At 42.6% G+C, this 25,027-nt stretch overlaps 1 protein-coding gene across 3 annotated transcripts in view; it reads right to left on the bottom strand.

Moving 5' to 3' along the window:
- The window catches only part of LOC109899788 (heterogeneous nuclear ribonucleoprotein L-like), a 51,618-nt gene extending 27,216 nt beyond the window's left edge, over window positions 1-24,402 (bottom strand). For 2 of the 3 annotated variants that reach the window (XM_020495318.2, XM_020495319.2), the window contains exon 1: window positions 23,880-24,402. In XM_020495318.2, coding sequence (XP_020350907.1) covers window positions 23,880-24,083 — 204 coding nt within the window. In that variant the 5' untranslated portion in view covers window positions 24,084-24,402. Of the gene's footprint in view, window positions 1-9,215; window positions 9,565-23,879 lie in introns of those variants that run through there. The other variant, XM_020495320.2, reaches the window with a different exon arrangement.
- Between the last annotated feature and the right edge of the window lie 625 nt (window positions 24,403-25,027).

Genomic DNA, 25,027 nt, shown 5'->3' with positions numbered 1-25,027 from the left:
AAGTCTCATCAAGCCTGCGACAATAACTGGCCTCTCTCTGGCCTTTTCATACCCCTTTATTCTGAGTATGCACCTGGCAACGTTTGACATTCACGAATTCAATCAAATTCAGATCCATCATTTACTATAGCAGCCAATTACTAGTGTTGTGCTGTTTTGGCTGAGAAGAGTCCTGCCGTTATCTGAACACGGGCGTACATTTTTAATGGTGTTTTCCTGATGCCTGTCAGGATGCCTCACTAAGGTGTAATGTCACATTAATTCTGCCTGGACACGCTGAGAGGGCAGCTGTTGTGAACAGACACACACACATGCACACACACTTTCTTTTACACACATGTAATGTGACAGCATGAGTGGATGTGACTTTAATTGAATCCCTTTTAGCTCCACAGCACTGGGGGCAAACACAGCCAATCCATTTGACACCTGCAGCTTCTGTCAGGACAGACATTTTGAAGGCATGTGGCGTGTGCCGAACACACACAGTCTATCATGTATATACAGTGTTCCATTACCAGGATGAGAGAGAGAGCGAGAGAGAGAGAGAGGCACGCACGCACACACACACACACACACACACACACACACACACACACACACACACACACACACACACACACACACACACACACACACACACACACACACACACACTCAGTCTATCATGTATATACAGTGTTCCATTACCAGGACGAGAGAGAGAGAGAGAGAGAGAGAGAGAGAGAGGCACGCACGCACACACACACACACACACACACACACACACACACGCGCACACACACACACACACACACACACACACACACACACACACACACACACACACACACACACACACACACACACACCCTATATTACTATATGTAGCTCTGTGACCTTGCAAGAGGAAAGGAGACCTGTCACTTAAGTGTCAATCAATAAAATGGACTTTCTCCAGCAGGCCAAGGCTGGTGTAGAGTGAGGAGGGAGACGGGAGAAAGCCTAGACACACAGACGACTCCACATCATAAACACAATGACCAGAGTAGGCAGAATGATAGGTCAACTTTACCATTAATAAAGACCAGGAAGGATAAAGAGAAACCTCCAGAAATATGTGTTAGATATGTGTATCAGAGTCATCTGCTCAGGAGGACATTGTGTGGTGTCAAGTTGTATCAGCTGAATTAAAATGAGAAACTGATACTGATATACTCTCATATCCACTAAGAAATACCATTAAGCATGAATACACAAAATATTTACACATACTATACAGACATTGGCTACGCACGTACATACACGTACAGTTGAAGTCAGAAGTTTACACATACTTAGGTTGGAGTCATTAAAACTTGTTTTTCAACCACTCCACACAATCACACAGAATGAAACAATGTGGGTAACAGGCAAATATCACATAAATCATGGCCCTATACACACATGCACGTACGCAAACACACCTCCTAATAACCCATCCGCTAATAACCCATGCTCAACCGCCCAACTATATGTGATAAAGTGAAAATCTGAGGCCCGCACCGACCCTCACCCGCAAATATAGAAAATGAGAAAATGCGCTGTAGCCTACAGTCAGAGAAGGCGGATTTTTTTTTTTTTACATGGGGTGCAGTATTTTGTTGTTGTCTAATTTTGATATGTTTCTGCTTATAATACCAAACATTTTGGCAGGTTATTTGTTAGTCCTCTTGTCTATAATTAGATACAGTACAACGGGCTTCTCTTCTGTCATTGTATGTTGCCCTAGAAGACTAAATAAACCCGTGCTCACCAGAATAATGTCATAAATTGATAGAATGAATGTGTCACTCTAGTCAACACCGGTAAAGCCTCTGTCATCACTGCTTCTTTCACGATTTTCAGCAAAATTTCCAAATGACATCGATTTGATCAGTTGTAAGGAAATAGAAAGCTGTGAAAACAACCCAACGTGTTTCTGATAAGATTTCAGATCGGCTTGGATGCATATTTTATGTGGTAGAAATACTATCAGCTTTTATGACGCTGATAAAGAAAGCATCTCTACAGACATCCCTATGTGCCATAGGCCTATTTGAAGTCTAGTCTTACGGCTGTCGAATTTGTATAGCGCCTCACAATAATCACACATAACATCACCGGCACTGCTATCGTCCTCTTTTACCACTTCACCAAATCTTTCCCAAACATGACTTTTCTGGCCCTCCCTTCTCTTTATTTTCAAGCCTCCATTGCACAGCTTTTCTCTTACTGAATTCAACTCTGACATTGTCCTTTTTGCATCAGTGGATCCACGTGAACTTTTTCTGCCTGTTCCCAAAAGCCTTTAGGCTATTTTGTGCCGGTAAAGTTAGGCTCTGAAGTTTAGGCTTACGCACTAATGCCAGATAGCCTAAAGATAATAAAACTAAAACCTCAATGTAGTCTATTTACTAGTCTTATTACTGTTTTTAATGTACTGTTTTCTCTTTATTCAACCCGACCACATCACTGCTGAACACACACTATACACACGTACACATGGCAGCATTTGGATTTGCCGATCTGCAGTCAAGAACGCAGAGTTAATCTCAGCCTATGCTGCCCTTCAGTCCCTTGACTTTTTGGCCTGACGGAGACATGGATCACCCCAGAGAACACTGATATCCTAGCTGCTCTTTCTTCATCTGACTATGTTTTCTCTGATAGTGCAAGAGCATCTGGTCGTCCCGGTGTTGGCACAGGTCTACTCATTTCTCCTAACTGGAGATTTTATATTTTCTCCCTCTCTCACCTGTCCATCTCCTCATTTTAATTCCATGCTGTCACTGTCACTTGTCCACTCAAGCTTATCATTGTTGTCATCTATCGCACACCAGGTGCCCTTGGAGAGTTCCTCAATGAGCTTGACACCTTTATAAGTGAAAAGGGAAGAAAACAAAACTTCCGGAGGACCTATCCTGCTGTCACTCCCTCCTCTCTAGCTTCTTTTCCTCTGTATCCACTGCTAAAGCCATTTTCTATCACTCTAAATTCCAATCATTTGCCTCTAACCCAAATAAATTATTTTCCACATTCTCCTCCCTCCTTAATCCGCTCCTCATTCACTCAGCCTATTGAGTCCACTGGTCCCACTCACACAGAACTACCCTATGCCTTTACCTCTTTCTCCACTCTCTCTCCAGATGAAATCCTGCGACTTTTGAGGTCTGGTCGCCCAACAACCTGCTCGCTTGACCCCATCCGCTTCTCCCTTCTTCCTACTTCCCTCATCAACTCATCCCTGACCACTGGCTGCATCCTCTCTGACTTCAAAATGGCCAGAGTCGCTCCCCTCAAAAAAACAACACTCAACTCATCTGACCCTAAACAGTCAGGCTTCAAGACGGATCACTCAACCAAAGCTGACTCTCTGTCCTTTGTTCTCATTCTCCTAGATCTATCCACTGCATTAGACACAGTAAACCATCAGATCCTCCTCTCAGGGCTGGGCGTCTCAGGCTCTGCACACGCTTGGATTCCATCCTACCTGGCAGGCCGCTACTACCAGGTGACGTGGAGAGGATCTGTGTCTGCAACACCTACTCTCACTACTGGTGTGCCCCAGGGCTCGGTTCTAGGCTCTGTTTGAAAAATGATTCAAGCCCGTGGGAAATCTAACACATATTTGCCCTGTTCTAATATTGGCAACCTTAGCTAGGTTTCCATCCAATTGGCGACTGATTATCATCTGAATATTTTAAAATCTAAATAAAAACAAGATGCGCATTTTCACACCAGAGATATGTTTCCATCAAATGGACTTGTTGCAGATAAAAGGCTGTGTGTGATGACATAGTGCACATAAAAATACCTTTTGTGGTTAAATTCCCATGTACCGAATAAAAAATACCAAACAATTAATGGGTTTCAAACGTATTTAACTCTACTGATGGTTTTCTCACAATAGTTTTTTGCCTTATATAGTGAATGTCGGATATTGGCATGTGCGCTCGAGCGCACGTACTGTGCTTTTGGAAAGTATTCAGACCCACTTTTTCCACATTTTCTTACTTTACAGCCTTATTCTGAAATTGAAAAAATTGTTTGTTCCCCTCATCGAATAAAGGTTCAAAAAAATTGTTTATGAAAATATCAATCTACACACAATGTATTTGGGGAGTTTCTCCCAGTCTTCTCTGCAGATCCTCTCAACTCTGTCAGGATTTGCAGTATTTAGTTTTTTATGTATTATTTCTTACATTGTTAGTCCAGAACAGCCAGGAAGAACTATTAGATTTCAGAGCGGCGTCAACTTACCAGCACTACGACCAGGAATACAAGTTTCCCGAAGTGGATCCTTTGTTCGCACCACCCAGGGCATTTGAACTGATTCCAGAGGCCGACCCAAAACAACGCCACCGGAGAAGAGGAATTTCGGAGCGGTCTTCTAATTAGACTTAGGAGGCGCGCACACCACCCACCGCTTTTGAGTATATTACTCGCTAATGTCCAGTTCCTAGATGACAAAGTTGACGAGATCAGTTGAGTATCTGGAGTATCTGGACAGGTTGAGTATCTGGAGCATCAGCATTTGTGGGTTCAATTACAGGCTCAAAATGTCCGGAAACAAATAACTTTCTTCTGAAACTCGTCAGTCTATTCTTGTTCTGAAAAAATGAAGGCTGTTCCATGCGAGAAATTGCCAAGAAACACGAAGATCTCGTACAACGCTGTGTACTATTCCCTTCACAGAAAACTGCAAACTGGCTCTAACCAGAATAGAAAGAGGAGTGGGAGGCCCCGTGCCCAAAGGAGCAAGAAGACAAGTACATTAGAGTGTCTAGTTTGAGAAACAGACGCCTCACAAGTCCTCAACTGGCAGCTTCATTAAATAGTACCCGCAAAACACCAGTCTAAACGTCAACAGTGAAGAGGCGACTCTGGGATGCTGGACTTCTAGGCAGAGTTTCTCTGTCCAGTGTCTGTGTTCTTTTGCCCATCTTAATCTTTTCTTTTTATTGGCCAGTCTGAAATATGGCTTTTTCTTTGCAACTCTGCCTAGAAGGCCAGCATCCCGGAGTCACCTCTTCACTGTTGACGTTGAGACTGGTGTTTTCCACAAAATGTGGAAAAAGTCAAGGGGTCTGAATACTTTCCAAAGGCACTGTATAGCCTGCATGATGAGATTATTATCGACAACAAAGCAAGATTATTTTTAGTTATCAAATGGCAGCCAAGCATCGATGATCATGTCAACTTTACATGCATAAAAAGGTTGGATGAAAACCTGGTTAGAGGAAGGCTTGAGATGATGTAGGAGAGGTCAGGAGGTCACTTTACAGCGTGAAGGAGCAAAACTGGAGCAATATGAGAATATAGTTCCCTCTCACACTCTCTTTAACCTTACAGTGTTTAGGGAGAAGAGGAGATGAGGGGAGAGAGCACTGGATTCTGTCACTGAGGGAAGTCCCTTGGAGGAGCTTGTAATGAGAGGCTTTTTATTCTATAGAGGGGTGTGTAACAGCAAGAGGCTCCACTAGGGCTGTCCCCAACCCCAAAAAATAATGGTATACTGAAAGTCGTCTGTTCTTTCGACCAATCGATTGGTGGAAAGATACATTATTTATTGTATTATTTTCTTACCCCCTTTTTCTCCCAATTTTGACTACGATGTTGTCTCATCGCTGCAACTCCCCAATGGGCTCAGGAGAGGCGAAGGTCGAGTCATGTGTCCTCCGAAACATGACCTGCCAAACCGCGCTTCCTGCTCGCTTAACCCAGAAGCCAGCTGCACCAATGTGTTGGAGGAAACACTGTTCAACTAACCACCGAGGTCAGCCTGAAGGCGCCCGGCCTGCCACAAGGAGTCGCTAGAGCGCGATGAGCCAAGTAAAGTCCCCCCGGCCAAACCCTTCCCTAACCCGTGCGCCGCCCTATGGGACTCCCAGTCACCGCCAGTAATGACACAGCCCCAGGCTGTAGTGACACCGCAGCACTGCGATGCACTGCCTTAGAGTGCTGAGCCACTCAGGAGGCTGGAAAGATTTTTCAAACATTGAGGAATTATTGTCATTCTCAATGGATGTAAAAACAGACTTTGTTTACTTGCTGTTTGAGTTGAAGCAAACATTACTTTGAGAAGCTCCACAGCTCATTAGTGGTGGTGTGTTAAGCAAATCAGATCCCCAAATGGGCACATTTATATGACTACATTTGCGAGCAGGCCAAGTAGCCTATAGGCCTACTTTTATGTGTAAACAGGTACGCGTCCTTACTCAACATTGACAGGAGCGCTCAAAACAAAAGACGATGACTAAATTGACAAAACTCGTAGATAAAATCTGCAAACAACGTGTCCACTCCGACAATGAGAACGGTAAAAGACTGGAATAATAATATTTGAATGCATTAACATTCATTACTGTAACCAAACAAATATTGTAAATTAGAAATTATAGGAATTCATGGTAAATGTACTACTGGTGATATACAGTATATAACAAAAGTGAGTACACCCCTCACATTTTTGTAAATATTTGAGTATATCTTTTCACGTGACAACACTGAAGAAATTACACTTTGCTACAATGTAAAGTAGTGAGTGTACAGCTTGTATAACAGTGTAAATTTGCTGTCCCCTCAAAATAACTCAACACACAGCCGTTAATGTCTAAACCGCTGGCAACAAAAGTGAGTACACCCCTAAGTGAAAATGTCCAAATTGGGCCCAATTAGCCATTTTCCCTCCCCGGTGTCATGTGACTCGTTAGTGTTACAAGGTCTCAGGTGTGAATGGGGAGCAGGTGTGTTAAATTTGGTGTCATCGCTCTCCCACTCCCACATACTGACTTGTCACTGGAAGTTCAACATGGCACCTCATTGCAAAGAACTCTGAGGATCTGAAAAAAATAATTGTTGCTCTACATAAAGATGGCCTGGGCTATAAGAAGATTGCCAAGACCCTGAAACTGAGCTGCAGCACGGTGGCCAAGACCATACAACGGTTTAACTGGACAGGTTCCACTCAGAACAGGCCTTGCCATGGTCGACCAAAGAAGTTGAGTACACGTGCTCAGCATCATATCCAGAGGTTGTCTTTGGGAAATAGACATATGAGTGCTGCCAGCATTGCTGCAGAGGTTGAATGGGTGGGGGGTCAGCCTGTCAGTGCTCAGACCATACGCCGTACACTGCATCAAATTGGTCTGCATGGCTGTCGTCCCAGAAGGAAGCCTCTTCTAAAGATGATGCACAAGAAAGCCCGCAAACAGTTTGCTGAAGATAAGCAGACTAAGGACATGGATTACTGGAACCATGTCCTGTGGTCTGGTAAGACCAAGAAACTTATTTGGTTCAGATGGTGTCAAGCGTATGTGGCGGCAACTAGGTGAGGAGTACAAAGACAAGTATGTCTTGCCTACAGTCAAGCATGGTGGTGGGAGTGTTATGGTCTGGGGCTGCATGAGTGCTGCCGGCACTGGGGAGCTACAGTTCATTGAGGGAACCATGAATGCCAACATGTACTGTGACATACTGAAGCAGAGCATGATCCCCTCCCTTCGGAGACTGGGCCTCAGGGCAGTATTTCAACATGATAATGACTCCATACACACCTCCAAGATGACCACTGCCTTGCTAAAGAAGCTGAGGGTAAAGGTGATGGACTGGCCAAGCATGTCTCCAGACCTAAACCCTATTGAGCATCTGTGGGGCATCCTCAAACAGAAGGTGGAGGAGTGCAAGGTCTCTAACATCCACCAGCTCCGTGATGTCGTCATGGAGGAGTGGAAGAGGACTCCAGTGGCAACCTGTGAAGCTCTGGTGAACTCCATGCCCAAGAGGGGCAAGGCAGTGCTGGAAAATGATGGTGGCTACACAAAATATTGACACTTTGGGCCCAATTTGGACATTTTCACTTAGGGGTGTACTCACTTTTGTTGCCAGCGGTTTATTTAGACATTAATAGCTGTGTGTTGAGTTATTTTTAGGGGACAGGAAATTTAAACTGTTATACAAGCTGTACACTAACTACTTTACATTGTAGCAAAGTGTCATTTCTTCAGTGTTGTCACATGAAAAGATATACTCAAATATTTACAAAAATGTGAGGGGTGTACTCACTTTTGTGATATACTGTCTGTTATGGGGAAATTATAGACACTAACAGTCAAACGGAAACAATGGACACAATGAAGTTATGAAACAATGAATGTGCACAAATTGGCGGGAGAGAGCGCATTCTGGAGAGAGACGTGCATTGTGCAGCCACACTCCCCTTCTTGAACTGTGCCATTCCCATTCACTCCGCAATGGATCAGTTTGCTAAAATGGGCGCGAATAAGACAGGTTTTTTTGCGCCATTAAAAAAAAAGAAGTATATATATATATATTTGCTACTGCTCAACAAAAGAAATCTTGGTCGACCAACAGCCTAACGACCAAACAATTGACCAGTCGAATAATTGTGATCAGCCCTAGGCTCCCCACACACACACGCAGACACATGCACGCACACGCACACAAGCACTCTCTGTCAGCACTGCTAGAATTATCCAGGGCAGATTGGCTTTTACACCACTCCAAGTTTTAAGCACCTTTGTCTGAGGCAAACAAAAAAATACCTAAACCTAAAAAGACAAACTTAAAACTGTTTCTTTGCCCTTATGTTTTTTTATTCAATCTTTGATCCTTTGTTGTGCCTTGGATTTGAATGTCAATGTTTAATATATTCTGGCACACTAGGTAGGATACAAGGTCAATATCAATACTGTAGAGCCAGGTCACTTACCTCTCACACACAAACTAAACAAATACACAAAACTACACCACTGCACAAACCATAAATACAAATACCCACATTCACACTACAAAAGCATACACTAATGTGCTCAGCAGTCATCAAAATAGTGTTTAAAGTGGAAATCAAACAAGACATCCGATATTGTTTTTCACTAATCTTGTTTTCACTGTTAAAGCGTCTTCCACTGTCACGTTCTGACCTTAGTTCCTTTATATGTCTTTGTGTTAGTTTGGTCAGGGCGTGAGTTGGGGTGGGTAGTCTATGTTCTTTTTTCTATGTTGAATATCTGTGTTTGGCCTGGTACGGTTCTCAATCAGAGGCAGCTGTCGATCGAGAATCATACTTAGGTAGCCTGTTTTCCCCATTTTGGTTGTGGGTGATTGTTTTCTGTGTCTGTGTTTTCCACACAGAACTGTTTCATTTTCAGTTTGTGTAGTGTTCAGTTTTGATTAAAAATATGACGAACACTTACCATGCTGCGTATTGGTCCGATCCTTCCTACTCCTCCTCAGAAGAGGAGGACGAAAACCGTTACATCCACAGCCTTTTCAGACAACTTCAAAAGGTGCTGTGTTCTCTACTCGGTGCAGACGGTCTCAACTTCTGTCTGTCTATAGCTTTAACCTCTCCCTTTATCAGACGCTCTCTCTTTTCCGTCCTCTTCAAAGACGGTGTGAAATATAAATACATTTTATGCCACAGACTCAAACACCTTTAAATATATTTTTCTTAATAGTTTAGGTGAGACATTTAGTCATGGACTAAGTCATATGTCTCTGTCGCTATGCTGATAGGGAGCTCATTGACTTCCTGTATACCAAAATAAAATGCTTTATCCCCCTCTCTCTCTCATACCTCTCTTTCTACTTATTTATCTCTCTCTACCTCGCTCTCTCTCTACCTCTCTCTCTCTCTACCTCGCTCTCTCTCTACCTCTCCCTATCTTTCTCTCTCTACCTACTTGTCTCTCTCTCTCTATGCCTTTCTCTGTCTTTCTCTCCGTCTTCCTGTCTCCAGTGTACGCTGGTTTTCAGTATCAGTCCCAGTTGTCATATTATTAGTAGTGATGACTCAAAACACACTCTCACATCCAGACTCAGTCCATATACCCTGTCACTCTGCATCACACAGCAGCACCCAGCCCACACACAAACACTGCAGGCAAACCTGGTATGTCTGCAGTCCACGCTGCCCACAAGGTCGCTCTCTCTCTCTCTCTCTCTCACACACACACATCATCATCAATGAGGGGAGGGCCTAGCTTTTTCTGGACACTGTTAAGACACTCCAGGACTTACAGAGCGATTGTGTATAAATCATTTTTCATCTTTTTATCTGTGAAATACTAAAGACACGTACATAAAATGAATTTGACAACATATCCACAATTCCCTCAATACAAGTCTGGAGAATACAGTGCCTTGCGAAAGTATTCGGCCCCCTTGAACTTTGCGACCTTTTGCCACATTTCAGGCTTCAAACATAAAGATATAAAACTGTATTTTTTTGTGAAGAATCAACAACAAGTGGGACGTGAAGTGGAACGACATTTATTGGATATTTCAAACTTTTTTAACAAATCAAAAACAAAAAAATTGGGCGTGCAAAATTATTCAGCCCCCTTAAGTTAATACTTTGTAGCGCCATCTTTTGCTGCGATTACAGCTGTAAGTCGCTTGGGGTATGTCTCTATCAGTTTTGCACATTGAGAGACTGAAATTTTTTCCCATTCCTCCTTGCAAAACAGCTCGAGCTCAGTGAGGTTGGATGGAGAGCATTTGTGAACAGCAGTTTTCAGTTCTTTCCACAGATTCTCGATTGGATTCAGGTCTGGACTTTGACTTGGCCATTCTAACACCTGGATATGTTTATTTTTGAACCATTCCATTGTAGATTTTGCTTTATGTTTTGGATCATTGTCTTGTTGGAAGACAAATCTCCGTCCCAGTCTCAGGTCTTTTGCAGACTCCATCAGGTTTTCTTCCAGAATGGTCCTGTATTTGGCTCCATCCATCTTCCCATCCATTTTAACCATCTTCCCTGTCCCTGCTGAAGAAAAGCAGGCCCAAACCATGATGCTGCCACCACCATGTTTGACAGTGGGGATGGTGTGTTCAGGCTGATGAGCGGTGTTGATTTTACGCCAAACATAACGTTTTGCATTGTTGCCAAAAAGTTCAATTTTGGTTTCATCTGACCAGAGCACCTTCTTCCACATGTTTGGTGTGTCTCCCAGGTGGCTTGTGGCAAACTTTAAACAACACTTTTTATGGATATCTTTAAGAAATGGCTTTCTTCTTGCCACTCTTCCATAAAGGCCAGATTTGTGCAATATACGACTGATTGTTGTCCTATGGACAGAGTCTCCCACCTCAGCTGTAGATCTCTGCAATTCATCCAGAGTGATCATGGGCCTCTTGGCTGCATCTCTGATCAGTCTTCTCCTTGTATGAGCTGAAAGTTTATAGAGGGACGGCCAGGTCTTGGTAGATTTGCAGTGGTCTGATACTCCTTCCATTTCAATATTATCGCTTGCACAGTGCTCCTTGGGATGTTTAAAGCCTGGGAAATCTTTTTGTATCCAAATCCGGCTTTAAACTTCTTCACAACAGTATCTCGGACCTGCCTGGTGTGTTCCTTGTTCTTCATGATGCTCTCTGCGCTTTTAACGGACCTCTGAGACTATCACAGTGCAGGTGCATTTATACGGAGACTTGATTACACACAGGTGGATTGTATTTATCATCATTAGTCATTTAGGTCAACATTGGATCATTCAGAGATCCTCACTGAACTTCTGGAGAGAGTTTGCTGCACTGAAAGTAAAGGGGCTGAATAATTTTGCACGCCCAATTTTTCAGTTTTTGATTTGTTAAAAAAGTTAGAAATATCCAATAAATGTCGTTCCACTTCATGATTGTGTCCCACTTGTTGTTGATTCTTCACAAAAAACTACAGTTTTATATCTTTATGTTTGAAGCCTGAAATGTGGCAAAAGGTCGCAAAGTTCAAGGGGGCCGAATACTTTCGCAAGGCACTGTATATCTAAAGATAAGCACACAAAATTAGATTTCATGAATATAGATGCTTCTGAAGAGTTCTGATGACTTGATGTGTGGGAAGGGTCTAACTTTCAGTGAACGGCAGTTAAAGAGAAATGCTATGAATTGTGCCTACCAATCGCCAAATGCCTATATAGACCCAATCACAATCTCTTCAAAATATGTTACTACATATCGTCAATTTTGTAACATTGTCTATGAAATGGGCTTTTAAATGATGCATGATTAAATGTAGTGAGCTTTGAAATGATGGATTTATGTCCATTTGAATGTGGTTAAAATGCATGACATTTCTATGACGGTAGCATGATAAACTGACAAGAAAGAAGAAACCCACACACTGCTCTTGATAGTATCACTGCTCTTGATAGTATCACTGCTCTTTAATAACTTTAGATGTAAAAAAAAATGTCCTTTTAAACTGTGGTGCCTCGTCTTAAAGGAAAAATACACTTAAAGGAAAAATAAGACTAGCATCAGCATCCAGCACTCAGAAAGGCTATCAGGGTAGGCCTACTGTATGTTACCTAATTGGGATGAATTGGATTGGCCTACAAAATAAAAACAGATTATCAATGGAGCCTATTTGACAGCATCTCATTTAAATGAAGGCTACGTTAAATTACACATGTGCATTGAAGCGCAAAAGGTAAAAAGGCGTGTTTTCTCCACATAGAATCACATTAGCATATAGAGCGCAATAGTAATGGGGTCTTTTTGTAGGACTATGGGGAGATGAATGTTTTTTAGTTTTTGGGGGGGGTTTTGGATAAATGCTGGACATATGGTGTAACACACAGGCTTAGGAAATCTTATATGTTTTATTTTACAAGATAATCTTCATCAGCCAACGTCACTTTTTATGAATTTTGAAGCTTTTATTTAATCGTAACAAGCACATACAGTAAAAACTTCATCTATATATATATATTTTGTCACATGCTTGGTAAACAACAGGTGTAGACAAACAGTGAAAGTTTCTATAATTAAAAAATGATAGAACGATAACTTTGCTATTTGCACGGGGTAACAGTACCGAGTCGATGTGCAGGGCTGAGGTAATAGAGGTATGTACATATAGTTAGGGGTAAAGTGACTAGGTAACAGGATAGATAATAAGCAGTAGTAGTAGCATATGTGATGAGTCAAAACAGTTAGTGCAAAAGTGAGTCAACGCAGATCGTCCAGGTAGCAATTTGGTGAACTATTCAGCTGCCTTATGGCTTGGTAGTAGAAGGTTTTCAGGGTCCTGTTGGTTCCAGACTTGGAATCAGACTTGGTGCATCGGTACCTTGGTGCATCGGTACCGCTTGCCGGTAGCAGAGAGAACTGTCTATGACTTGGGTGGCTGGAGTCTTTGACAATCTTTAGGACCTTCTTCTGATACCACCTGGTATAGAATCGAATCGAATCAAATTTAATTTGTCACATACACATGGTTAGCAGATGTTAATGCGAGTGTAGCGAAATGCTTGTGCTTCTAGTTCCGACAATGCAGTAATAATCCAACAAGTAATCTAACTAACAATTCCAAAAAAAACTACTGTCTTATACACAGTGTAAGGGGATAAAGAATATGTACATAAAGATATATGAATGAGTGATGGTACAGAGCAGCATAGGCAAGATACAGTAGATGGTATCGAGTACAGTATATACATATGAGATGAGTATGTAAACAAAGTGGCATAGTTAAAGTGGCTAGTGATACATGTATTACATAAGGATGCAGTAGATGATATAGAGTACAGTATATACATACACATATGAGATGAATAATGTGGCCTCTGATGGCCTTGAGATAGAAGCTGTTTTTCAGTCTCTCGGTCCCAGCTTTGATGCACCTGTACTGACCTCGCCTTCTGGATGATAGCGGGGTGAACAGGCAGTGGCTCGGGTGGTTGTTGTCCTTGATGATCTTTATGGCCTTCCTGTAACATCGGGTGGTGTAGGTGTCCTGGAGGGCAGGTAGTTTGCCCCCGGTGATGCGTTGTGCAGACCTCACTACCCTCTGGAGAGCCTTACGATTGTGGGCGGAGCAGTTGCCGTACCAGGCGGTGATACAGCCCGCCAGGATGCTCTCGATTGTGCATCTGTAGAAGTTTGTGAGTGCTTTTGGTGACAAGCCGAATTTCTTCAGCCTCCTGAGGTTGAAGAGGCGCTGCTGCGCCTTCTTCACGATGCTGTCTGTGTGAGTGGACCAATTCAGTTTGTCTGTGATGTGTATGCCGAGGAACTTAAAACTTAGAGGTCCTGGATGGCAGGGAGCTCGGTCCCAGTGCTATATTGGGTCATACATCTTACACTCTGTAGCGCCTTGTGGTCGGATGACAAGCAGTTGCTATTCCAAGTAGTAATAGTCATTCAAGATGCTTTCAATGGTGCAGATGCAGAACCTGTTGAGGATCTGTGGGCCCATGCCAAATCCTTTTTAGCCTCTTGAGGGGAGGAAGAGGCATTGTCGTGTCTTCTTCATGACTGTGTTGGTGTGTGTGGACCAGGTTAACTAATTAGTAATGTGGACACAGAGGAACTTTAAGCTTTCAACTCACTCCACTACAGCACTGTCAATGTGGATGGGGACGTCCTCGGCCCTCCATTTCCTGTAGTCCACGATCAGCTCCTTTGTCTTGCTGATGTTGAGGGAGAGGTTGTTTTCTCGGCACCACACTGCCACACCACTGATCATCTCCTCCCTATAGGATGTCTCATTGTCGTCTGTGATCAGGCCTACCATCGTCGTGTTATCAGCAAACGTAATGATGGTGTTGCAGTCGTGCGCGGCTACTCAGTCGTGGGTGAATAGAGAGTATAGGAGGGGACAAAGCGCGCACCCCTGAAGGGCCCACCTGTTGAGGGTCAGCGTGGCGGATGTGTTGTTGCCTACCCTCAGCACCTGAAGGCTGCCCGTCAGGAAGTCCAGGATACAGTTGCAGAGGGAGGTGTTCAGTCGCAGGGTCCTGGGCTTAGTGATGAGCTTGGAGTGCACTCTGGTGTTGAACGCTCAACTGTAGTTGAACTGTAGTTGAACAACATTCTCACATAGATGTCCCTCTTTTCCATGTGGGACAGGGCAGTGTGGATTGCAATAGAGATTGCATCATCTGTGCATCCGTTGGGGCACCAATGCGAATTGGAGTGGGTCCAGGGTGTCTGGGATGATGGTGTTGTGAGCCATGACCAGCCTTTCAAAGTATTTCATGGCAACAGTTGTGAGTGCTATGGGGCGATAGTCATTCAGACAGGTTACCTTGGCGTTCTTGGGTACAGTGACTATGGTGGTCTGCTTAGAATATGTAGCTATTACAGACTGGGTCAGGGAGAGGTTGAAAATGTCAGTGAAGTCACTTGCCAGCTGGTCTGCGCATGCTCTGACTACGTGTCCTGGTAATCTGTCTGAATGTTAACCTGTTTAAAGGTCTTACATCAGCTACGGAGAGCAAGATCACACAGTTGTCCAGAACAGCTGGTGCTCTCATGCATGGTTCAGTGTTGCTTGCCTCGAAGCAATCATAGAAGGCATTTAACAGGTCTGGTAGACTCTCGTCACTGGGAAGCTCGCATCTGGGTTTCCCCTTTGTAAACCATGATAGTTTTCATGCCCTGCCACATCCGATGAGCGTAGGCGCCAGCGTAGCAGGATTCGATCTTAGTCCTGTATTGATGCTTTGCCTATTTGATGGCTCATTGGAGGCCATAGTGGGATTTCTTATAGGCGCCCGAATTAGTGTCCCGCTCCTTGAAAACAGCAGCTCTAGGCTTTAGCTCAGTACGGATGTTGCCTGTAATCCATGGCTTCTGGTTGGTGATATGTACAGTACGTATGGTCACTGCGGGGATGACGTCACCGATTCACTTAATAATGAAGCCGGTGACTGATGTGGTAAACGCCTCAATTTTATCAGATGAATCCCAGAACATATTCCAGTCTGTGCAAGTAAAACAGTCCTGTAGCTTAGCATCCACCTTCATCGGTCCACTTCCAGGTTTGAGTTTTTGCTTGTAAGCAGGAATCAGGAGGATAGAGTTATGGTCAGATTTTCCAAAGGGAGGGCGAGGGAGAGCTTTGTATATGTTTCTGTGTGTGGAGTAAAGGTGAATAAGAGTTTTGTCACCTCTAGTTACACTGGTGACATGATGGTACAAATTTGGTCAAATGGATTTCAGTTTTCCTGCATTTAAATCACCGGCCACGAGAAGCGCCGCCTCTTGATGTGCGTTTTCTTGTTTGCTTATGGCCCTATAGATCTTGTTGAGTGTGGTCTTAGTGCCAGCATCAGTTTGTGGTGGTAAATAAACAGCTACGAAAAATACAAATGAAAACTATCTTTGAAAATATTATGGTCTGTAGATTATTATGAGGTACTCGGAACTCAAGCGAATCTACACTTCCTTAACATTAGAAATCGACACAGCCCTCCCCCTTTGTCTTACCCAAGGCTGGAGTCTTGTCTAGATGACTGTGGACTGTAGTGTGAATAATTTTTAATTTAAATTTTTTATTTCACCTTTATTTAACCAGGTAGGCCAGTTGAGAACAAGTTCTCATTTACAACTGCGACCTGGCCAAGATAAAGCAAAGCAGTGCGACAAACACAGCAACACAGAGTTACACATGGGATAAACATTGTATAAACACTAGTTTAGTTCCCAAACATTTAGTTCCCAACTAATGTTTAGCACCCAAACATTAGTTGGGAGTAGGGCTAACCACATTTACTCGACTGGTTGATTGTCTGGTCGACCAAGATTTTTTTTAGTCAAGCAGTGGCAAATATATATAACAAATGATGGAACACGAGACACCTGTCTGATTCACGCCTGTCTAAGTGGACCAAACCATTGAGGAGGCCGCGGGGATGGCACACCAATATCACCAGTAGTACATTTACCATTAATTCACACATTTTCTAATCTACAATGTTTGTTTGGTTACAGTCATTTCTGTTAATGCATTCAATCTATTATTATTACAGTCTTACCTTTGTCATTGCAGGACTGGACACGTTGTTTGCAGAGTACAACCTAGGCTACAAAGTGTTGGTTTATATCATTCCCATTTATGGGTTGTCAATGTATTCATTGTGTTTTGTTTGGAGCGCTCCTGACCATCTTGAGTAAGGACATGCCCCTGATTACACATAGAACTAGGCCTAGACTAACTGGCCTGCTCACAAATGTAGACCTGTAAATGTGCCCATTTGGGGATCTGATATTATTTCTGATTGTCTTAACTCACCATCACTGTGGAGCTTTTCAAAGTAATTAGTTCTTCACCTCAAACAGCAAGTAAATAAAGCCTGTTTTTACATCCATTGAGAATGACAATAGTTCCTCGACGTAACCTATTTGAAAAATCTTTCCAGCTCTCTCTCTCCCCTTCGATTATCACTCAGCATGAAAGGGGGGAAAAATGTCATGCTCTGATCCGGTGGAAACGTTGTAAAATAGGCCTACCTGATTACTTCTTATCCCTTGCCCAACATACCCTACAGTAGTGTCTGTCTGTCCAGAGCTCACTGGTCTAGGAAACTCTGAAGGCCCAGAATATTTTATACAATGTTGCAAGTTTGCTAGCAGGAGTTTCAGGCCTGACCAAGTTAATACAATAGTTGATCATGTTTCAAGTTCCTTGCAGACAGGCCATGTGTAGCCAATGTGATTCATAAGAGATTTATTTTTATCAGGATATTTTCTCCCTGTGGGCTGCAATGTTTTTATTTGGCTATTTTTAGACTATTTTTACATATTGGCAATAGAAGTTACTTTTAGATGTGTCATTTTCATTTAGATTTTGATTAACCACCATTCAAGACATTTAAAACCAGGAACAGATATAGCCCTTAGTTCTCTCCAGACCTGACTGCCCTTAACCAACACAAAAACATCCTATGGCATTCTGCATTAGCATCGAACAGCCCCCGTGATATGCAACTTTTCAGGGAAGGTAGAAACCAATATACACAGGCAGTTAGAAAAGCCAAGGCTAGCTTTTTCAAGCAGAAATGTGCTTCCTGCAACACAAACTCAAAGGTCTGGGACACTGTAAAGTCCATGGAGAATAAGAACACCTCCTCCCAGCTGCCCACTGCACTGAGAATAAGAAACACTGTCACCGCTGATAAATCCACTATAATTGAGAATTTCAATAAGCATTTTTCTATGGCTGGCCATGCTTTCCACCTGGCTACCCCTAACCCGGGCAACAGCACTGCACCCCCCACAGCAACTCGCCCAAGCCTTCCCCATTTCTCCTTCTCCCAAATCCAGTCAGCTGATGTTCTGAAAGAGCTGCAAAAATCTGGACCCCTACAAATCAGCCAGGCTAGACAATCTGGAACCTTTCTTTCTAAAATGATCTGCCGAAATTGTTGCAACCCCTATTACTAGCCTGTTCAACCTGTGTCATCTGAGATTCCCAAAGATTGGAAAGCAGCTGCGGTCATCCCCCTCTTCAAAAGGGGTGACACTCTTGACCCAAACTGCTACAGATCTATATCTATCCTACCCGGCCTTTCTAAGGTCTTCGAAAGCCAAGTCGACAAACAGATTACCGACCATTTAGAATCCCACAGCACCTTCTCCGCTATGCAATCTGGTTTCAGAGCTGGTCATGGGTGCACCTCAGCCACGCTCAAGGTCCTAAACGATATCTTAACCACCATCGATAAGAAACAATACTGTGCAGCCGTATTCTTTGACCTGGCCAAGGCTTTCGACTCATCATCATTCACCACACCCTCACCGGCAGACTCGATAGCCTTGGTTTCTCAAATGATTGCCTCACCTGGTTCACCAACTATAGAGTTCAGTGTGTCAAATCGGAGGGCCTGTTGTCCAGGCCTCTGGCAGTCTCTATGGGGGTGCCACAGGGTTCAATTCTTGGACCGACTCTATTCTCTGTATACATCAATGATGTCGCTCTTGCTGCTGGTGAGTCTCTGATCCACCTCTACGCAGATGATACCATTTTGTATACTTCTGGCCCTTCTTTGGACACTGTGTTAACAACCCTCCAGTCGAGCTTCAATGCCATAAAACTCTCCTTCCGTGGCCTCCAATTGCTCTTAAATACAAGTAAAACTAAATGCATGCTCTTCAACCGATCGCTGCCTGCACCTGCCCGCCCTTCCAACATCACTACTCTGGACGGTTCTGATTTAGAATATGTGGACAACTACAAATATCTAGGTGTCTGGTTAGACTGTAAACTATCCTTCCAGACTCACATCAAACATCTCCAATCCAAAGTTAAATCTAGAATTGGTTTCCTATTTCGCAACAAAGCATCCTTCACTCATGCTGCCAAACATACCCTTGTAAAACTGACCATCCTACCCCTCCTCGACTTCGATGATGTAATTTACAAAATAGCCTCCAATACCCTACTCAATAAATTGGATGCAGTCTATCACAGTGCCATCCGTTTTGTCACCAAAGCCCCATATACTACCCACCACTGCGACCTGTACGCTCTCGTTGGCTGGCCCTCGCTTCATACTCGTCGCCAAACCCACTGGCTCTAGGTCATCTACAAGACCCTGCTAGGTAAAGTCCCCCCTTATCTCAACTCGCTGGTCACCATAGCAGCACCCACCTGTAGCACGCGCTCCAGCAGGTATATCTCTCTGGACACCCCCAAAACCAATTCTTCCTTTGGCCGCCTCTCCTTCCAGTTCTCTGCTGCCAATGACTGGAACAAACTACAAAAATCTCTGAAACTGGAAACATTTATCTCCCTCACTAGCTTTAAGCACCAGCTGTCAGAGCAGCTCACAGATTACTGCACCTGTACATAGCCCATCTATAATTTAGCCCAAATAACTACCTCTCCCCCTACTGCATTTATTTATTTTGCTCCTTTGCACCCCATTATTTATATCTCTACTTTGCACATTCTTCCACTGCAAATCTACCATTCCAGTGTTTTAATTGCTATATTGTATTTACTTCGCCACCATGGCCTTTTTTTTGTCTTTACCTCCCTTATCTCACCTCATTTGCTCATATTGTATATATGCTTATTTTTCTACTGTATTATCAACCAGCGTCATGAGGAAGTCACCTGGAATGCATTTATATTATCTTACCTCATTTGCACACACTGTATATATATACTTTTTTCTACTGTATTATTGACTGTATGTTTGTTTTACTCCATGTGTAACTCTGTGTTGTTGTATGTGTCGAACTGCTTTGCTTTATCTTGGCCAGGTCGCAATTGAAAATGAGAACTTGTTCTCAACTTGCCTAACTGGTTAAATAAAGGTTAAATATATATATATATATATATATATATATATATATATATATATATATATATATATATATATATATATATATATATATATATATATTATTATTTATTTTTTTAAACACATTACATTGATTTTGAGATATGAAGACTTTATTATATATTAAATTAAACTGCTCCACGAAAATGTGCATACGAAAAACATTACTGGCACACAAAGCAGATCAGTAGAAATGGTACGATAACTTAGCACTCCAAATGGAAAAGGTTGCTGACCACTGGTGTAGCCTAATACCGGCAACTTTAGGAGCATGACGAGGCCAGCAAGCAGCAGAGGGAGGAGAATGGTCGGGAACAAAAACAATTCTATTGATCTCTGACACCCTCTTTAGTAATCTGTGTGTCTTCATTTTTAACTGCAGTGCTTAAAGCATCTGACAACCTCGGTAGCCTAAATATATTTGATTTTATTCAAACATAGGGTGTGTCTATATATGGAAAAATACACGTTTTAAAATGTCGACCAATCTATTGGTTGAAAGTACAGGCAACCCTAGCTGGGAGAGAGTACAGATAAGGGGCATGCTCCACAGCCGGTTGTGACATCAGGCAGCTGAATCTGTCTTGCCGGTGGCGGATTCGCAGCTTTTTCTTGGTGATAAGGGGAAAAGCCGACCAACGGACGAAAGATCTGCACCGCCTGAGCTAGCAAAGACCAAAACACTGCATAGCTAATCTAGATAATGCGTTCAATGCCTCCTCATGCCGGGACCGTTCTTATGATAATCTGCTGAGAAGATGTAGCGGAGATAGGCCTATGCACACAGAGCAGGGAGCTGGTTTCTCTTCCTGCATCTCAAAGCAAAGGCACATACTGGGCTGCATTATGCACCCTGCAGAGGTTGAGATGACCTAAATCAGATCTAAAACATGAGTGAAAATCACGATGCTCATTTTCACTGGATAATTCAGAAGATTATGGTTAACAATCCAAATACTCAGCTCCCCTTTACGCACTATTATACGTTTATAGACTATTTACTCTTAATAATAGTCAACTATTCATGTCCTGGTAAAGTCAGAGTTGCAGAGCATGAGCAGGCCTTCACATAATTTAATTCCAGACGTTAGACATCAGAAGTGGAGATGTTGCCATTCGCATAACCTATCCAACCGAGCGACCCATGGATCACCATCAATAATGCACTGTCTAATGGTGACAGGTGTACAAGACTAGACTATACTCTGACAGTGTAGCACAGTCTACAGACTTAGCCTATGTAAGCCGTGCAAATCACCTTCACTGAAGAGATGTCATGTCACTATGCACTTTTACAAAAAGCAGCAGGTAGAGGACATTTCCAAACACACTGGGGTTAATGAATAGCTCATGATCATGATATTAGGCTAAGGATATGACGGATATTACCTAACTTCACGAATGTTAGTCAATATTCATGTCACGGTTACAATAGTAGGCATACTACTACTGTAGTCTATATAGGGTCTATATTCAGTATGTTTGTTGCAACATGATCTCAGAGCATTTCATATTATTCTGTATGTAAAACCAAGACACTCCATTTAGTGTGATATGTTAAGTTTCATATGGTGTGTACAATTGAAGTCAGATGTTTACATACACTTAGGTTGGAGTCATTAAAACTCGTTTTTCAACTACTGCACAAATTTCCTGTTAACAAACTATAGTTTTCGCAAGTTGGTTAGGACATCTAATTTGTGCGTGATAATTTTTCCAACAATTGTTTACAGACAGATTATTTCACTTATAATTCACTGTATCATAATTCCAGTGGGTCAGAAGTTTACATACACTAAGATGACTGTGCCTTTAAACAGCTTGGAAAATTCCAGACAATGACGTCATGGCTTTAGAAGCTTTTGATAGGCTAATTTACATAATTTGAGTCAATTGGAGGTGTACCTGTGGATGTATTTCAAGGCCTACCTTCAAACTCAGTGTCTCTTTGCTTGACATCATGAGAAAATCTAAAGAAATAAGCCAAGACCTCAGAAAACAAATTGTAGACCTCCACAAGTCTGGTTCATCCTTGGGAGCATTTTCCAAATGCCTGAAGGTACCACATTCATCTGTATAAACAATAGTACACAAGTATAAACACCATGGGACCATGCAGCCATCATACCGCTCAGGAAGGAGTCGCGTTCCTTCTCCTAGAGATGAACGTACTTTGGTGCGAAAAGTGCAAATCAATCCCAGAACAACAGCAAAGGACCTTGTGAAGATGCTGGAGTAAACAGGTGCAAACGTATCTGTATCCACAGTAAAACAAGTCCTATATCGACATAACCTGAAAGGCCACTCAGCAAGGAAGAAGCCACTGCTCCACAACCGCCATAAAATATCCAGACTACGGTTTGCAACTGCACAGGGGACAAAGATCGTACATTTTGGAGAAATGTCCTCTGGTCTGATGAAACAATAATAGAACTGTTTGGCCATAATGACCATCGTTATGTTTGAAGTAAAAAGGGGGAGGCTTGCAAACCGAAGAATACCATCCCAACTGTGAAACACAGGGGTGGCAGCATCATGTTGTGGGGGTTCTTTGCTGCAGGAGAAACTGGGGCACTTCACAAAATATATGACATCATGAGGCAGTAAAATGATGTGGATATATTGAAGCAACATCTCAAAACATCAGTTAGGAAGTTAAAGCTTGGTCTCAAATGGGTCTTCCAAATGGACAATGACCCCAAGCATTCTTCCAAAGTTGGGGAAGAATGGCTTAAGGGCAACAAAGTCAAGGTATTGGAGTGGCCATCACAAAGCCCTGACCTCAATCCTATAGAAAATGTGTGGGCAGAACTGAAAATATGTGTGCGAGCAAGGAGGCCTACAAACCTGACTCAGTTACACCAGCTCTGTCAGGAGGAATGGGCCAAATTTCACCCAACTTATTGTGGGAAGCTTGTGGAAGGCTACCCGAAACGTTTGACCCAAGTTAAACAATTTAAAGGAAATGATACCAAAAACGAATTGTCCTAAAGCAGGGAAATTTTATTAGGATTAAATGTCAGGAATTGTGTAAAACGGAGTTTAAATGTATTTGGCTAAGGTGTATGTAAACTTCCAACTTCAACTGTTTTCATTTGTGGCTGTCCATCGCATATTTCTTTTGATATGTTACGAATTACAATTCCTATTACATTATTATAAATAAGTAAGTAGTTGAAAAGTTCCTAATTAGCCTTTGCTAGATTGCTAGATGTTTGTGTTATATGCCCACCCATCCACCCTGACCGAATGTGTTTTATGTAACCATACCAAATGTCATTTCAGTGTCCCAGATTTACATGTACTATGTTACCTCTAGTCTATGAGACCAGGCTGGTTGAAACTCTGCAAAACACTTTTCTTTTTTTTATGCAGTTTGATGTTCTGCATAAATTGTCCAATAAATCAGTTATAATCCATGTCACGTGGATCATATTGCAATCCCGTTTTACTTCAACAAGTGTGCATCTTTTCTTAACAAGATTTACACCTTGTCAGAGTAGAAAATAACTGTAGTCTGCCAACGCATTGTATGATTTTTAGCCGGACAGTACCCTTCAATCTTACATGTAGTGCTTCAGACTGTCAACTGATATATTGACTGCAAAGGACTGACAGATTATCAATCGCAGAGGAACCCAATGAATTAATAAACTATATATAGGCTAGGCTATTCCAGTAGCAACATTGTGATCATTGCCAGTTATTTCCAGTAATATTGCGAAACATTGTAAAAGATCAGATTCAGATGTTATATTATAATAAGGTCGCTTTCCTTACCCGTCTTTCAGGTCCGTATTTCGTTGCGGTCCACCGGGGCCTTTTATCGGCTCCTACATTCTCCACATCTCCGAGCAGCCCTGCAGACTCCGAGTCCGAATCCTCTCCCTCCTCCAGCTCCTCGCCCTCCTCCACCTCAGTGGTCTTCAGTCGCTTTGGCGCCCTCCCATACTCCCCTTCCTCGTATTCTTCAATAAGCGACATGACTCTTCAAATGGAGAGATTGAATCCTTCTTGGACACAAAGCGTGAAGACGGACTAGTCGTTCGTCGAAAAGTCCCTCTCGTTCTTTTTTTCTAATTGTCTCTGGCGTTGTGTGCATCAAGAAAACCTGTATGTCATTCTGTAACGCGCCCTCCTTCGCGATTCTGTACCAGAGTGGCCCCGAGAAGGTGTGTGTGGAGAACCCACCCAGAACGTCCCTCATTGGACAGTCTGTGCTTGCTAATTAGGAATACAGATACCGATTGGTCAGTCTTAGTCGTTCAACAGAGAAAGCAAGCGCTCTCCAGTCTCCACATTCTGCAGCAAAGTACGCAGAGATTATTGCCACTGCTCGAGCTGTCATATCAGTGCTTCTGCTGCAACAGAAAAAAATGTTGAAATTCGTAAAGTGAAACATTCTTACCGCAAGGTATCAGTGTTTAGCTAACAATAACCACTGAAATATATATATATATCAGTTCTAGTTTTCCATTGACACTTTTCTGAATAGCTGAAGAGTATTCAAACTTGAGTAAAATAAAGGGTTGAGTGGCAAACGTGTGACCGCTTGCACGATTTTCATTTACGCAAATATCCGTAATCAAAATGGGTATTTGCACTCCAACATTTCCATGCAAATAGGCGGTATGGTCACTACAGCTTCTCAGTCATTACTGCTACTCATGCACTGCAATATTAAAACAACTGTTAAAATATTGTTGTAAATAAACAATAGGCTATTCAGCTAGGTGTCAATAGATGTCCTCAAATCAGGAACAGCTGAGGTACAATGACCACCACAAACAGATTGCTGATGTGAAATCTCTCTGAAACTCTCAATGCACCCATAATGATAACGATTTTACCTTATTTGATTCAATAGGCTACAGCCTCTATTATGAGTCAGACTCTTTTGGCAGCATGCATTTGACCCTCAAGCTCAG

The sequence above is a fragment of the Oncorhynchus kisutch genome, linkage group LG11 (genome assembly GCF_002021735.2).
Source record: "Oncorhynchus kisutch isolate 150728-3 linkage group LG11, Okis_V2, whole genome shotgun sequence".
NCBI classification, from domain to species: Eukaryota; Metazoa; Chordata; class Actinopteri; order Salmoniformes; family Salmonidae; genus Oncorhynchus; species Oncorhynchus kisutch.
This window is presented reverse-complemented; position numbering and strand designations above follow the sequence as displayed.